This window comes from Grampus griseus (genome assembly GCF_964374135.1).
Source record: "Grampus griseus genome assembly, chromosome: 7".
NCBI lineage: Eukaryota > Metazoa > Chordata > Mammalia > Artiodactyla > Delphinidae > Grampus > Grampus griseus.
Genome location: NC_139001.1, coordinates 6667481 through 6680420, shown reverse-complemented (window position 1 = coordinate 6680420; position 12940 = coordinate 6667481). Strand labels below are relative to the sequence as shown.

Sequence of the window (12940 nt, the reverse complement as noted above, 5' to 3'; positions counted from 1 at the left end):
TAACCCCGGGCTTTGGTATTTTCACTGACGGTCTTCCAGGGATTATTCGGGGTTTATGCAGGTGGGAGCTTCACACCACAGGCGTTTTCAGAGGCAGCTCATAGGTTTTACAGCCTATCCCGGATCTCTGAGAATAGTACCCCTCCTGCCTCCTTTAGCCCCCAGAGAGCGGGTTTGCTCTTAAGAAGCAGACCTTGTAGTTATTTTGAAAAAACAAAAGCCAACAGCCAAAGGCGTTTCCTTCTACTCTGGACCTTCCAGCACGGTGGTTGCCGCTCTGCCCACTGTCCATTCTCCCCGCCCCCTGCTGTGTCCACCCACCTGGCTCCAGCATGGCCCTTCTGCCTGGTGACCTCTTGGTGGCCACATCCGCTGACCCCCTTCAGCCGCTGTCTGGCGGTGTCTTTGCATTGTGCCTCCCCTCCCCCTGCTGGGAGCCGTGCGCAGGCCGGGGGCCCCTCCATGGCCGTCTAGCTTCTTCCTGGCTTTCTCCTCCTCTGCCTCCTGCTACTTACCCGCTCGCTGTTTTGCAAGGTGTAGGTCTCATTTTGGGCATTACCTCCTTGGCTGAGTTTCTAGAAAAGTTTGGGATTTTGTTGTCAGATTTCCCATTTAAGGCCTCCTCCGCCACCGGCCAGGAAACGATCGGCCGTCACGGGTCACCACGGGCAAGTCGTGGTCTTGTCGGCCCTCTGGGCCGAACCTGGGCTTGTGTTCCAGCGAGGCGACTCGCAGGCTGCTGCTCTTCGGTCTGATGAGCGCCGTGTCTCCCTCCAGCATCCGGGAAGCAGCGCGGTCCCACCGAGATGTGGAGCAGGAGCTCGCCCACGCCGTCAACGCCAGCTCCAAGGCCATGGACCGGGTGTACGGCAAGCCCAGGGCCGCAGAGGTGCCTGCGCTTTTCCGGCCTTTCTCCTGTGGGCCCCTTTCGCCCTCGGGACGTCTCCACGGTGTCTGTTCTGATTCCTCCCAGGGGCTGAGCTGCAGCTTCGTGCTGGAGATGGTGAATAACGTCAGAGCTCTGCGCAGCGAGACGGAGCTGTTGCTGGCGGGGAAGCTGGCCCTGGTGAGCTGGGGGGCCGCTTACTGTGCGCACGGAGGGCAGCCCGCCTCAGCCCAGGATCCCCGGCCTTGAGAATTCTAGGCCCCCCGTCGGAGGGGCCTCAGAGGCCATCTGAGCTGATGGTGTGGTGATGCTCAAGCCCTCTGGCCGCATCTCGCCACGTCATCTCCAGGGTGTCCGAGACTGGCGGACGGGACCTCCTGTATCGTAGACGGCGCTCTGCCCCAGACCCTCCAGGTGCGCGGCCACCGCCGTGGCCAGGCTGGCCGGCCTTTTCCCTGCGCCCAGAGTCGGCTGCCTTCCTCGCTCAGCCCTGCAACCTGGCTCATGAGTCAGCCCTGTGGAGGCGTGCGGCTGGAGTTCGATTGAACCGCAGAAGCTAGCTCAGGGCAGACCTGAGAGAGCACCTGGCCAACCTCCTTGTTTTAAAAAACGAGGAGGTGGGAGGTCAAGGAGGCGAAGTCACTAGAGAACTGCCCTAAGAGTCCAGTTCCACACTCTCATTCCAAAGTACTGCGCTGTCCTGACACGTACCAGCTGCTGCGTCCGTGGCCCCACCATGCTTCCTGCGCTCTGGTGCAGGCAGGCTGCTCCCCCGCTTCCGAGAGAGGGTCCCGAGGAAACCAGAGCAGGTGACCTGTCAGCCCTGCTGATGAGATTTTAGACAAGCTGGGTCTCCCCCATCATTTACGAGAGGAGAGTTTAATTCTCTCACCTGACACTACTTACGAGGGGAGGTTCTGAGTCTGGCCCTTCAGTGGCGTGGGACTCAGTTTCCTTGCAAGTTTTTAGAAAACTCTCTGAGAGCAGCCTAGCCCCTGGAGCAGACCTCATGTCTGGGTGGGGCTCTGCCATGGCCCCAGCTCCCTGCCGGTAACCAGCTGTGTCTCTTCCCTCTCTGCCTGGAGCAGCAGTTGGATCCCCCTCAGAAGGAACGGCTCACGGCTGCCCTCGTCGAGATGGACCAGCAGCTCAGGAAGCTGGCGGACACCCGCTGGCTGTGCCAGCCCGTGGAGCCTGGTGATGAAGAGGTATGTGGGTCACGGGGCTTCAGCACGGCGTCCCTGGACACACTGGCGCTCCCTTCAGTGCCTGAACCCACGTGCTCTGTGCAGCTTTGGGATTAAGATGGTGTTGGTCCTGCAGCCCCTGATCTGGCCTCCCACACTTCTCTTTTAAGATGCCTTCAAGGCACAGAGATGAACTTCGGCAGGTAGGAAGGAATTGGGAATTGCTGTTAAGAATGACCCTTGGTGACTGGGGCACAAGTTGCCCTCGGCAGCAGAACTGCGGGGCTGTCCAGGACATAGGTGGAAAGAAGGCTGAGCCCAGCCCCACTATTTGCCCCCAGTGTGGAGGCACATCAGTTGGCTAAACAGCAACTTCTTGGGAGTTTGTTGTTGACAGGGGCAGAGTTGCTGTGTTCAAATCACAGTCATGCTTTTCTGTTGTGCGTATTTAGAGATGCCAGCTTGCACAGGTCTTATAGCTGGGACAACAGATGGGACCCTGGGCATATGTGCCCTGGGGGGAGTGTCTCCTGAAGCAGGAGAGGCAGGAAGAAGGCCCTGGAGAGGTGCTTGTTGTTGAGTGGTTGGTTTTTGCGGGCAGCATCTGGAGAGGGGCAAACCCTAGATGGCCTTCCTCTCAGGGGTGGAACAGAGGTGGGCCAGGAGAAAAGTTCACCAGGTAAAGAACTGCTAGACACGTTAGGCGCCCCTGCTGCTGGCTCGATTGTTAGGACCCATGGGCAGCAGTAGGGTGAGGGGACAGGGGGCCAGCAGTCCAGAGCTCTTCTTGAACATGCGGCGTTTGTTGACAAATGTGCACCCCACCTGGAAAACTGACTCAGAGGCCTTCCAGCCAAGAAACAAAACTCAGCAACTGAAGAATGAGGACATTTTGGTTCAGAGGGCCAGGCCAGGCTCATCAAAATTTGTAGCTAATTATAAATATAGAAATTTCATTTAAAGAAGATTACTAAAACAATACGTAAAATATTCAACAAATGTAGCAGTAACCTAGGCCTGTGATTCCAGATTATGTTGTCAAAGCCTGTGAAGTGTGGGCAGTGCAGTGGGGAGACAGGGAACAGGACATGGATGGGAGTGAGGGCACATTAAGTCCCTCCTCTTACGGTGGAGGAAGGTTCATGAAAGTTCTTGACTTTGATAATTAGAGAAAGGTAGTCAATTATGTTTTAAAAACTTAAATGTAGTTTTAAAGGTAGCTTTTAGTAAAATTGAAAAGGTGTATGTCTTTTTGAATCACCACAAAAGACACAAGCAAAGTGTAGTCTGTATCATAAAAGAAAATAAAAGAAGTAGTAAAGATGGAGCTAACAGCATAAAAATAAGAAAATAGGAAATAATATAACTGCTCCTCTTAAAAGCAAATTATTCTTAGATTGTGCTAAAAAAAAAAAAGAAATCTAACCAAATACTAGTCACAGGAGCCCAGTTTTCTCTTCCATACCCTCAATAAAAAATTGTGACCCAGAAAGATTAAAAATAAAACAATTTCAAGAAAACACAATAAAAAATCCAAAGTAACAATGTAAAAATAGAATTGCATACCTAAGGCAGTAAATGATAGAGGATCACTTTATATTGGTAAAAGATAATAACCATATCATTATACTATATATTGTATAATTCTGAGATAAACTTATGATGGTTATAATGATAAAATCTTGTCCTAATATAGCATTTAAATGAGTTGTATTTCCCAATATGTGAGATTTTTTTCTAGTAAGTTTTTTGTTACTGATTTTTAACTTAATCTCACTGTGTTCAAAGGCAGTTGTTTGTATGTTACCAGTCCTTTGAAATCTGTTGAAACTTACTTTATGGCCCAAAAGGTGGTCAGTTTTTATAAATGTACCTTATATCCAGTTGTAATTATTTACGTCATTAAGTCCTTACTTTGTTTTTTATTTTTGTGTCTTCTTGATCTGTCAGTTACTGTTGAACTCTCTGACCTGTGAATGTAGATGTCTCAATTTATCCTTGTGGTTTTGTGTATATTTGCGGTTATGTTATTGGATGCATACAAGTTTCATCACTATATAAAGACCTTTATTAATTCTTTTTGCTTTCAAGTCCACTTGTTTGGTATATTCTTTTTCATACTTTCACTTTCACGCTTTATTTGGAGTGTCGCTCTTACAAATAGCATTGCTAAATTTGGGGGTTTTATTCGGTATAATACTCTGTGTTTTGATTGGAGAGTTCAGTCTATTTACATTTATTATTCTGATATTTAGATATATTTTTATCATATTTTATGCTTTCTGTTTGTCCCATTTTTTTTTCTTTGCATTCCTCCTTTTCGATTGATGAGTCTCTCCCTCTTCCCACAGAATTCTGGTTGTCCCTCTACTAGTTTGGAAGTATGTACTCTTCTGTCTGTTCTTTTAGTGATGACCCCCCAGATTTTAATCTTTACATGCATAAAATATGTAAAGCTACAACTTCTTGAAATGATAGGAAGCGTCAGAATCCCAATTTTGTAGTGTGAGCTATCCCTATCAGTCCGTGATTAATCACATAAAACAAACTGTCACAACATCTGAACAAAGCAAGTTGGTAGAATACGTGTGTAGAATATATATACAAGTATATATCATGCTTCTCTATAGAGAGAATTTTATACTCTGCAAAGAGGGAAAATGCTTTCTTTTCTGTTGCCCATAGGACATTTTGAAAATCTGATCATTTTCTAAACTGGGACTACTACTGATGGTATGAAACTCTCTGTTATCGTTGTAGAAATTGAGAGGAAGCGTTTAGAAACTTTGAAGCACTTGAGAGGGAAACTTTATTTACGTTGAAAATAATAAATTTTTTTTATAAATTTGTTTATTCATTTATTTTTGGCCGCATTGTATCTTTGTTGCTGCACTTGGGCTTTCTCTGGTTGCAGCGAGCGGGGGCTGCTCTTTGTTGCAGTGCACGGGCTTCTCATCGGGGTGGCTTCTCTTGTTGCGGAGCATGGGCTCTAGGCACGCGCGGGCTTCAGTAGTTGTGGCACGCGGGCTCAGTAGTTGTGGCTCGCGGGCTCTAGAGCGCAGGCTCAGTAGTTGTGGCGCACGGGCTTAGTTGCTCCGCGGCATGTGGGATCTTCCCGGACCAGGGCTTGAACCTGTGTCCCCTGTGTTGGCAGGCAGATTCTTAACCACTGCGCCACCAGGGAAGTCCCGATAAAAAAACTGAGGTTTGTATTTTGTATGCCTTTTGGGGGTTTCATTTTTCTAGTAATTTGTTTTACTTTCTTTCATTCAAGTACCAGTCCACTATGGAATGGGAATTTTTAACGCTGGTTCTTTTCCAGGGGTAGTTTGAGCAGCACAGCTCTAGACCACAAGGAAGCCTCAGATACTAACTCAGAACAGAAATTGTACCAGCTGTAAACCATGGCCCCTGTGCTCCCAGTGCGCTGCCCTGCGCAGGTGGGTCGCTTCTGCCTCCGTGCAGATTCTTCAGTGAAGACAGGGAGGGCCAGGATTTTCTTTAGTTCACGGGCAGGGTAGCAGCTGCTGCAGTGGGAGGCCCACAGCCTGGTGCCCAGTTGCATGGTGACCAAGCACCTCAGTTTATTTGGGACTGTCAGGTCTTAGTACTAAAAGCCCATGTCTCAGGGATTGTGTGGTTCTAAAGCTTTAAGCCTAAAAGTGTTTTCAGAACAACTATCACCAAATGCCATGCAGCCACCATGGAAACAAACACAGAGCACCATGAGTCCCCCCTGGATGGCTGACCTGAATGCTGCCTGCCTGGTGAACCCTCTAAGCCACGTCTAGAGTGGCCCTAGTTTCCAGGGTTCCTAGATGTGGGCTGCTGAGACGGAGCAGATGTTAGTTCTTGCAGTAGTAGGTGGGAAATAGTACCGATGGCACCTGAGGTTTAGTTGCAACACCAGAAACCTTCTGGAACCAGCTGGGGTGGTGTTACTGCAGGCATTCACCCGATGGGGCCTGAGGCCAGAAACCGAGGGCCAGGGGTCCCGGGAGTGAAGGGAAAACCACACTGGCTCCTGGGCTCCTGGCTTCTCCAGCCAACTCCGCTGGTGCCTTCCAGCTCAGTGCTGCCACCCTCTGGGACTCGGGCTCGTCCCCCCCCGATGCAAGGCACCAGGAGGAGGTGAAGTGTGAAGGGCAAAGGGAACCTTGGAGGGGGAGGCACCATATTTCTACTGGCATAAAAATAGGAAAATCATTTATTTGAAAGGAAAAGAAGTGATAGGTCTTTGAGCTGGTTCTTTGAAAGGAAAGTAAAAAAAAAAAAAGTCTCCTCTGGCAGATGTAATGGGGGGGAAATGAACAAAATGATAAGGGGGCTATAACAACAGACACACGCATTAATCAAGTTACAGCATATACAGAGAAATGACAATGAATCTTACGATCTTGATGAAACTTGATTTTTTCAGAAAATATTTAAATTACACAAATTGAAACCTCAAGATATTTTAAAAGGAATAGTCACAGAACAACTTGAAAAAATAAATTTTACTTCCAAAGAGAAAATGTCAAGGAATATATAATTTCCATATATAAGAAAGTGTCAAAGCTGGAAAAAGGTGGACATTGTCCCAGTTCATTTTTTTAAATTGTGGTAGAAAAACACAATTTACCATCTTTGTCATTTTTAAGTGTATAGTTCAAGTAGTGTTGAGTATATTCACATTGTTAGGAAACAGATCTCCAGAACTTTAAACATTTGCTGTATGCGGGCCTCTCACTGTTGTGGTCCCTCCCGTTGCGGAGCACAGGCTCCGGATGCGCAGGCTCAGCGGCCATGGCTCACGGGCCCAGCCGCTCCACGGCATGTGGGATCTTCCCGGACCGGGGCACGAACCCGTGTCCCCTGCATCGGCAAGCAGACTCTCAACCACTGCGCCACCAGGGAAGCCCTAAACATTTCATTTTTAAAAAACCAGCACGTTGGATTCCAGACTTCAGTATTATCAGTAGATCCCCTGAAGTGATTTCTTTAAATCAAATAGTTGATGAAAGAAGTTCTTTATAACAGAATTCTAGCTGGAGTGTAGGATTAAAGCACCATTTTGCACCCCTGGGGACACGAGATTGATGGAATCAGCAGCTCTGGACCACACGGGGAGTGGGGAGGCAGGGAGACGCCCGTCGGAGCCAGAGCGCGAGTTGTCCCGCAGGGCAGACTCCTGGTCTCTCTACAGGTGGCCCCGAGGAGGAGAGACTGAGCCACAAGAGCTGGGTGTCCCCTGTGAACCCCGTCAGGGTCCTGATTCAAAGGTTTGCTCCAAAGGTTTATCCACACATATCCAGCTGTGAGGATAAACCTTTGGAGCAGTCGGGGAGGTCTGATACAAATGGATTCGTGAGAGCCAAATGAATTCTTGTTAGTGGTATCAGGTGTGACAGTGGCGCCATGAGTATGTTTCAGAAGAGTATTCTTAGAGTCGCATATACTGAAGTACTTAGGGGCGGGGTAATTTGATGTCTGAAATCTGCCACATTCTACTAGTCTCCTCGTCCTACCAGTGGAAGGAAATATGCATAATGAAAAAGTTAGAAGTAAATTTAAAGCTCATGTTTGCATTGAAGAAAGAAATTGTAGAGTCAGGAATCGGATTTCGTGTGGGTTCTGGAGAGTACCTGCTCACACGTGGCCGCCCCTCCTGCAGGCGGCGCTGAGGAGTGAGGGGCGGCTCGTCTTGGGGCCGGAGAGCCCGTGACTGTGCTGACCGCCTGGGAGCTGGAGTTCTTGCATGGAGCAGCTGTGCAAGAATGGGCGCTTGATGGTTTTGCCAAGAATAAGACATCTGTGAAAACAAGTTTCTTCAGTACTCACAGTCATTGACTAGAAAATGTCATTGTAAGAGGTCTTTTTCCACGAAGATGACCGTGCAGGGGCATGAGGAAGATGGAGGGTCACGACAGTCTGGGTGTGGACATGCTTAGTATTTCCAGGCTCTAGGTTGGGTACGATCCCAGTGAAAATGCCGGTGGAGTTTTTTCAGTGCGACCCGATGTCCCCGTCAGATCTGAAAGTGTGTCATAAAGCTGCGCAGTCCTAACTGTGCCGGTCACAGTGGGGATGTAGGTAGACAGGGCCCAGGGGCAGAATCCAGGCCGGCGGGGCCAGGAAGAAAGTGGCACACCTGAAAAACAAGGAAATTACGCTTTATTTGGGAATAGGTTTATACACATTATCAGAACAGGTACGTGTTTGTGTGTGCACAAAATGCTTTACTGGCGGAGACCCCTGCCCTAGCTTCTGTGAGAATCAGCAGAGAAGGTCCACAGACCCGTGGGGAAGGGGCAGCGATGGCTCTGCCGTGCCCTGGACTGCTCTGTGGGGAGGTGGCCACCGAGCAGGGACCCCGTCCCCGTGGTGTCCCTCTGACTCCCTTCCCTCCTTGATTCTGCCTCAAGGAACAGATCGCAAGGAAACAGTGCAAAGTGCAGGAAAAGCTTTATTTAGAAAGATACTCGTGATACTGATAGTCAAAGCGCGCCAGTGCAACGCTGGAAGAGTGGCTGATAACTTACCAATCTTGATATGGTCCTGATATTTAAATAATGTATAGAGAGCTTTCTAGTCACATGAGAAATAAACACTGTAAAATGAAAAAAAAAGAATATGAAAATAGATACTTATCACTGTGAAACCGCTTTTTAAAGGCATTAAAAATCAGCAATAAACACAAGACTAAAAGTCAAGGAAAAGCCCCGGAGTAAGAGTATCAGGAACGACGTGTCTTCCCAGCTCTGTGCCTGTCTGCTCGAGGGGTGGCTGAGGTCTTGGTGAGCCGGGGTCTGACTCTCACAGTTTCTCGTTTGCCACACAGAACGTGATGCTGGATCTTTCCAAGCGCAGCCGCAGCGGTAAATTCCGCCTGGTGACCAAGTTTAAGAAGGAGAAGAATAACAAGAACAGAGAAGCTCGCAGCAGCCTGGGAGCCCCGGGTACCTGCCCTCTGCTGTTCTCCTGGCCACCCGGGCTGTGTGGGGCCCAGGCTCTGCTTTCTCCCTGGCCTCGTGCCTGTCCCCGTTGTCCCGGGGCCACGGCCTCCGGTCATGCCCTGCGCCGACTCGTCTGGCTACAGAACTGCACCCCGGCTTTCCCGCTCCATGTGGGAGGCTCACTGGTGTCACGCCCTGCCCTGAACTTGCTCCTGGTGCAGATTCAGGGTGACAGACAGGCCACCGAGCCGCCTGCCTGCGCTAGATTGGGGCGCGAGGTGGGGAGGAGACAGCAGAGGTGACGAGACAGAGACACAGCTCACACTCCGGCCACACAGTGGCCCCCCTGTGCCTGCTTCCTCTGCGGGGCTGCTCGTCCCCCATTAATCAGTTCATTGATCAAGGCTGCTGCGCCGGGAACCTGGGCTGCCAGTGGCCCTGGGCCGTGAAATCAATAGAAAATGGCACTAAAGGATGTTTCTCCTCTGGGTCAGTAAACTGGGGCTTTAGAATCTCCATTCAAAGTGTCGGCCCTGAGCACAGCTGCCCCCAGGCTCTCAGGTGCTGGGCGGCCCCAAGCCTGGATTGGGGGTGGCATTTGCTGCCAGTAAGGGTAGCTCCCTTTGATTTTTCTTCTTCGCATGTTTGTCCAGAAATTGGGTTTCTTTGAATGATGGTGGCTCTGACTCCATGGAATCTCTGCATATGTTTCCCTTCCCGCTGTGGGCTGGAAGTGAAATGGACCCCTCTAGAAGGGAGAGGGAAGCTGACCTCAGCCGCAGTCAGACCCATGTGTCCCTCCTGGCACAGAAGGCTGCTGGTGACCTGGCAGGAACAGACACCAGCTTCTGTGGCAGCTCACGCCCCCGAGGGCGGGCAGCTCCCCTCCTCTTTCTGCACAGCCTGGGGCGGCACCTGGGGCTGGGTGGCGGGTGCCTGCCGCTGGGGTGTCTTGGGCGCCTGCTTGCTGGGGTGTCTCGGGCGCCTGCTTGCTGGGGTGTCTCGGGCGCCTGCTTGCTGGGGTATCTCGGGCGCCGCCTGCTGGGGCGTCTCGGGCGCGGGCCGCCGCCTGCTTCGCGCTGGGCTCTGGGCACTCATTGCACTCGTGCTTTTCCGTCTCTGACAGTTCACCTCTGGGGCACAGAGGAGGTTGCTGCCTGGCTGGAGCACCTCAGTCTCTGTGAGTATAAGGACATCTTCACGCGGCACGACATCCGGGGCTCAGAGCTCCTGCACCTGGAGCGGAGGGACCTCAAGGTACTTCCACAGCGTCTCCTGGGAAGGTGCACCTGCGCTCCCCGCGGCTCCCCTGTCCCCTCCCTCTGACCTGGCCTTGTCCCAGTGTCAGCAGTCTCCTCACCGTTCTTCTCAGGCCTTTGTGCGTGACCCGGGGTGACGACCTGGGGGTGATGCGACCTGGGGGTGATGCGTGGCGGCTCCCAGATGTGATGTCTCTCCTGCTGGGGAGCCTCGCTCTCTTAGTCTAACTGGACAGTGGGCCATGTTAACGTTAAAAACCCTTTGGGGAATGCAGCCCTCCGCTAGTCAAGCTGAAGTGTTCTCTGTGATGACAGCCATCCGGGTGAAGGGGACCCAGCGGACGGGGTTCCTTCCCCAGTTGGCCGCTTTCTGGCTCCCCCAGTGGCCCCGCTCGCCCATCTCCCTCCCCTCGGGAGGACGCGGGGCGGCGTGACCCGGGGCTCCCGGAGCTTGGCTCTCTGTGCCGCTCAGGCCGCGTCCCGTCCGGAGAGGCTGAGAGGCCGCCAAGGGCGTCGGGACGGTGGCGCCCTCGGGTCGCCTCGCTCGTCTGTGTTTTGCTCCGTGCGCCTTTGACGACTCCCGTCAGGGACCGGGACGTGGCGGGCGGCCGCGGGCTGCTGGTTTCGGGCGCCGTCTCCGGCCGCGTCCCCTGTTGTCACTTTCACCCTCACTCGTGTTCGGACGCGGGTGGCAGCGCGCCGGGGCCTGAGCGCTGTCCTCTCCTTGCAGGACCTCGGCGTGACCAAGGTGGGCCACATGAAGAGGATCCTGTGTGGCATCAAGGAGCTGAGCCGCAGCACCCCTGCCGCCGAGGCCTAGCCTCCGCCCTCTGGGCCTGCGTCCCCCGCGCCTCCCGCGACTGAGCCGGCTCGGCGCCGCTCATGGTGCTACTCCCGCCGACCCGGCCCGGCGGCCTGGGCCCCGGGTCCCGACCCGCAACACAGCTACCTTCCAGCCAACGCCGCCTCCCGCCCTGTCCCGGGCCTGGGCCCCTCCGTGTGCCCTCAGCGGCGCAGCGCGGGTAACCGTCTCCCGCCCCTGCCGGCCCGCGCTGTGTCCCCGCGCGTCTGAGTGCCCTGGTGTGAGCGCGGCCTGGCTGCCTTCCGTCCCGCCGGTTCATTTTGACACGAAGGCGACGCTGGGTGCCCCTGAAGCCGAGCAGACGGTAGTTAGGGTGTGGGGCTGACGAGCTCGCGCCCCGACCGTCTTGGCCCCTCGTCCCTGGGCCGCGGGCGCGGGGTCCCCTCTGTGCCCAGGACGCCTGGCCTGTCGTCTCCCCGCCGACAGAGGCTGGTCCGTGTTTTCTGTGTGGAGGAGGCTTCCCGGGCTGCCGAGGGCGTCAGGGGCCGCCCAGAGTTTCTCACCCCGGGGCGGAGCCGCCAGGTCAGCGTCCCTCCGCGGGGACGAAGCTGAGCCGGAAACGGACCCGGCGGTACCCCGGTCCTCACCGCCTGGCACTTGGCCCTTTTCTCCGCTTCCGCCTCCCGGGGGCTGTGCGCCGCCGTCCCGAGGGGCCCGGGAGCGGGGGCGCTGTCGTCCCGAGGGGTCCATGGGGCGCACGGCGGAGCATTGACCTGCCGCTCGCTTCGCACATGCTCTGCCGGCTCCCCGCCGGCGGCGCAGTCGGCCGCTGCCTCCGGCCGGCGGGGGCTCCCACTGGCGGGCCTCCCGGCGCTGAGCTCGGCCGAGGCCCTGCCCCAGGCCAGCTTGTCCCCGCGGGCGGGGTGGCCGCGACCCACCCAGCGGTAGTGTCACTCTCCGCGCCCCCGAGGTTCCCGCCCATCAGAGCCTCCGCTGCGGGTGGAGGGAGGTGGAGGAAACCCAGTCACAAGTCCCTGGGTTTCAAAGTAGAACAGGCTAGCCCGGCCCGCGGTGCCAGACGCCGTCTGCTCTGTTGCTTCGGGCCGGGGGCACCCTGGGCTCTGAGGCCTTCAGGCCGACGCACAGGAGGGGACTCGGCGGAGGAGGGCGCACGTGGGGTTTGGTGGCCGGTGCTACGGGGCCACCGTGGCCCTCAGCGCCCTCCCTTGGGAAAGCCTTAGATTTAGGTCAAGCGTGGTGTTTAAAGGTAACGTGGTCAGTGATTAGAGCAACACTGTTTACGTGAAACCACTTTCTGAGGGTAGTGAGAGCGAGTGGAATAAGCACGAGCGTTGCGCGAGGCCGCGTTTGCAGGGCGGCGTCCCACGCGCATTGTGGTGCGTGTTGCTGCGCGTGGGGCTGCCCTCTGGGCCCCCGCCCCCGCCGTGAGGCTGGACGGCTGTCCCTCGGGGGTCCCCGGGGTCTCACGGTCCTGTCAGTGTAGAGGGAGGGAGGAGGGATCCCTGGAGTCTTGGAGAAAAGGTTTTGTGCCCTCTGGTGGGGCTTCCCCCATATTTATGATCTTAATTTATACAGCTCCCACCGTGGAAGCAAACGCCTCCTGTATCGCTATGTACATATCCACATCTGGAGTTGTAAATACGTTGTTCTGTGTATAAATAAAACAAGCCTGTTTTTGATCTTTCACTGTCGGGTTTCTTGTTATCGTTCCTTGCGCTTGGACGAAAGATGTCGTTGCCAAAAATCTTCCCGAACTGGGTTCAGAATTACGTTTTTCAGCTGCTCTAAAAACAGGTTGAATTGGCGGTGGCTGAAAAGCAAAGTGGGATGAATGCCATTGTATTATT

The 12940-nt window shown here is 53.8% G+C and overlaps 1 protein-coding gene across 5 annotated transcripts in view; it reads left to right on the top strand.

Annotated features, from left to right (window-relative positions):
* The window catches only part of DGKD (diacylglycerol kinase delta), a gene marked incomplete at its 5' end in the record, with an annotated part of 109969 nt that extends 97212 nt beyond the window's left edge, over positions 1-12757 (top strand). For 2 of the 5 annotated variants that reach the window (XM_082657810.1, XM_082657813.1), the window contains 4 exons: positions 778-889; positions 974-1066; positions 1975-2094; positions 8897-9890. In XM_082657810.1, the coding sequence (XP_082513936.1) occupies positions 778-889; positions 974-1066; positions 1975-2094; positions 8897-9313 (742 nt within the window). In that variant the 3' untranslated portion in view covers positions 9314-9890. Of the gene's footprint in view, positions 1-720; positions 1067-1974; positions 2095-8896; positions 9891-10137; positions 10269-11000 lie in introns of those variants that run through there. The other 3 variants (XM_082657812.1, XM_082657811.1, XM_082657809.1) reach the window with 3 other exon arrangements.
* Positions 12758-12940: the final 183 nt, after the last annotated feature.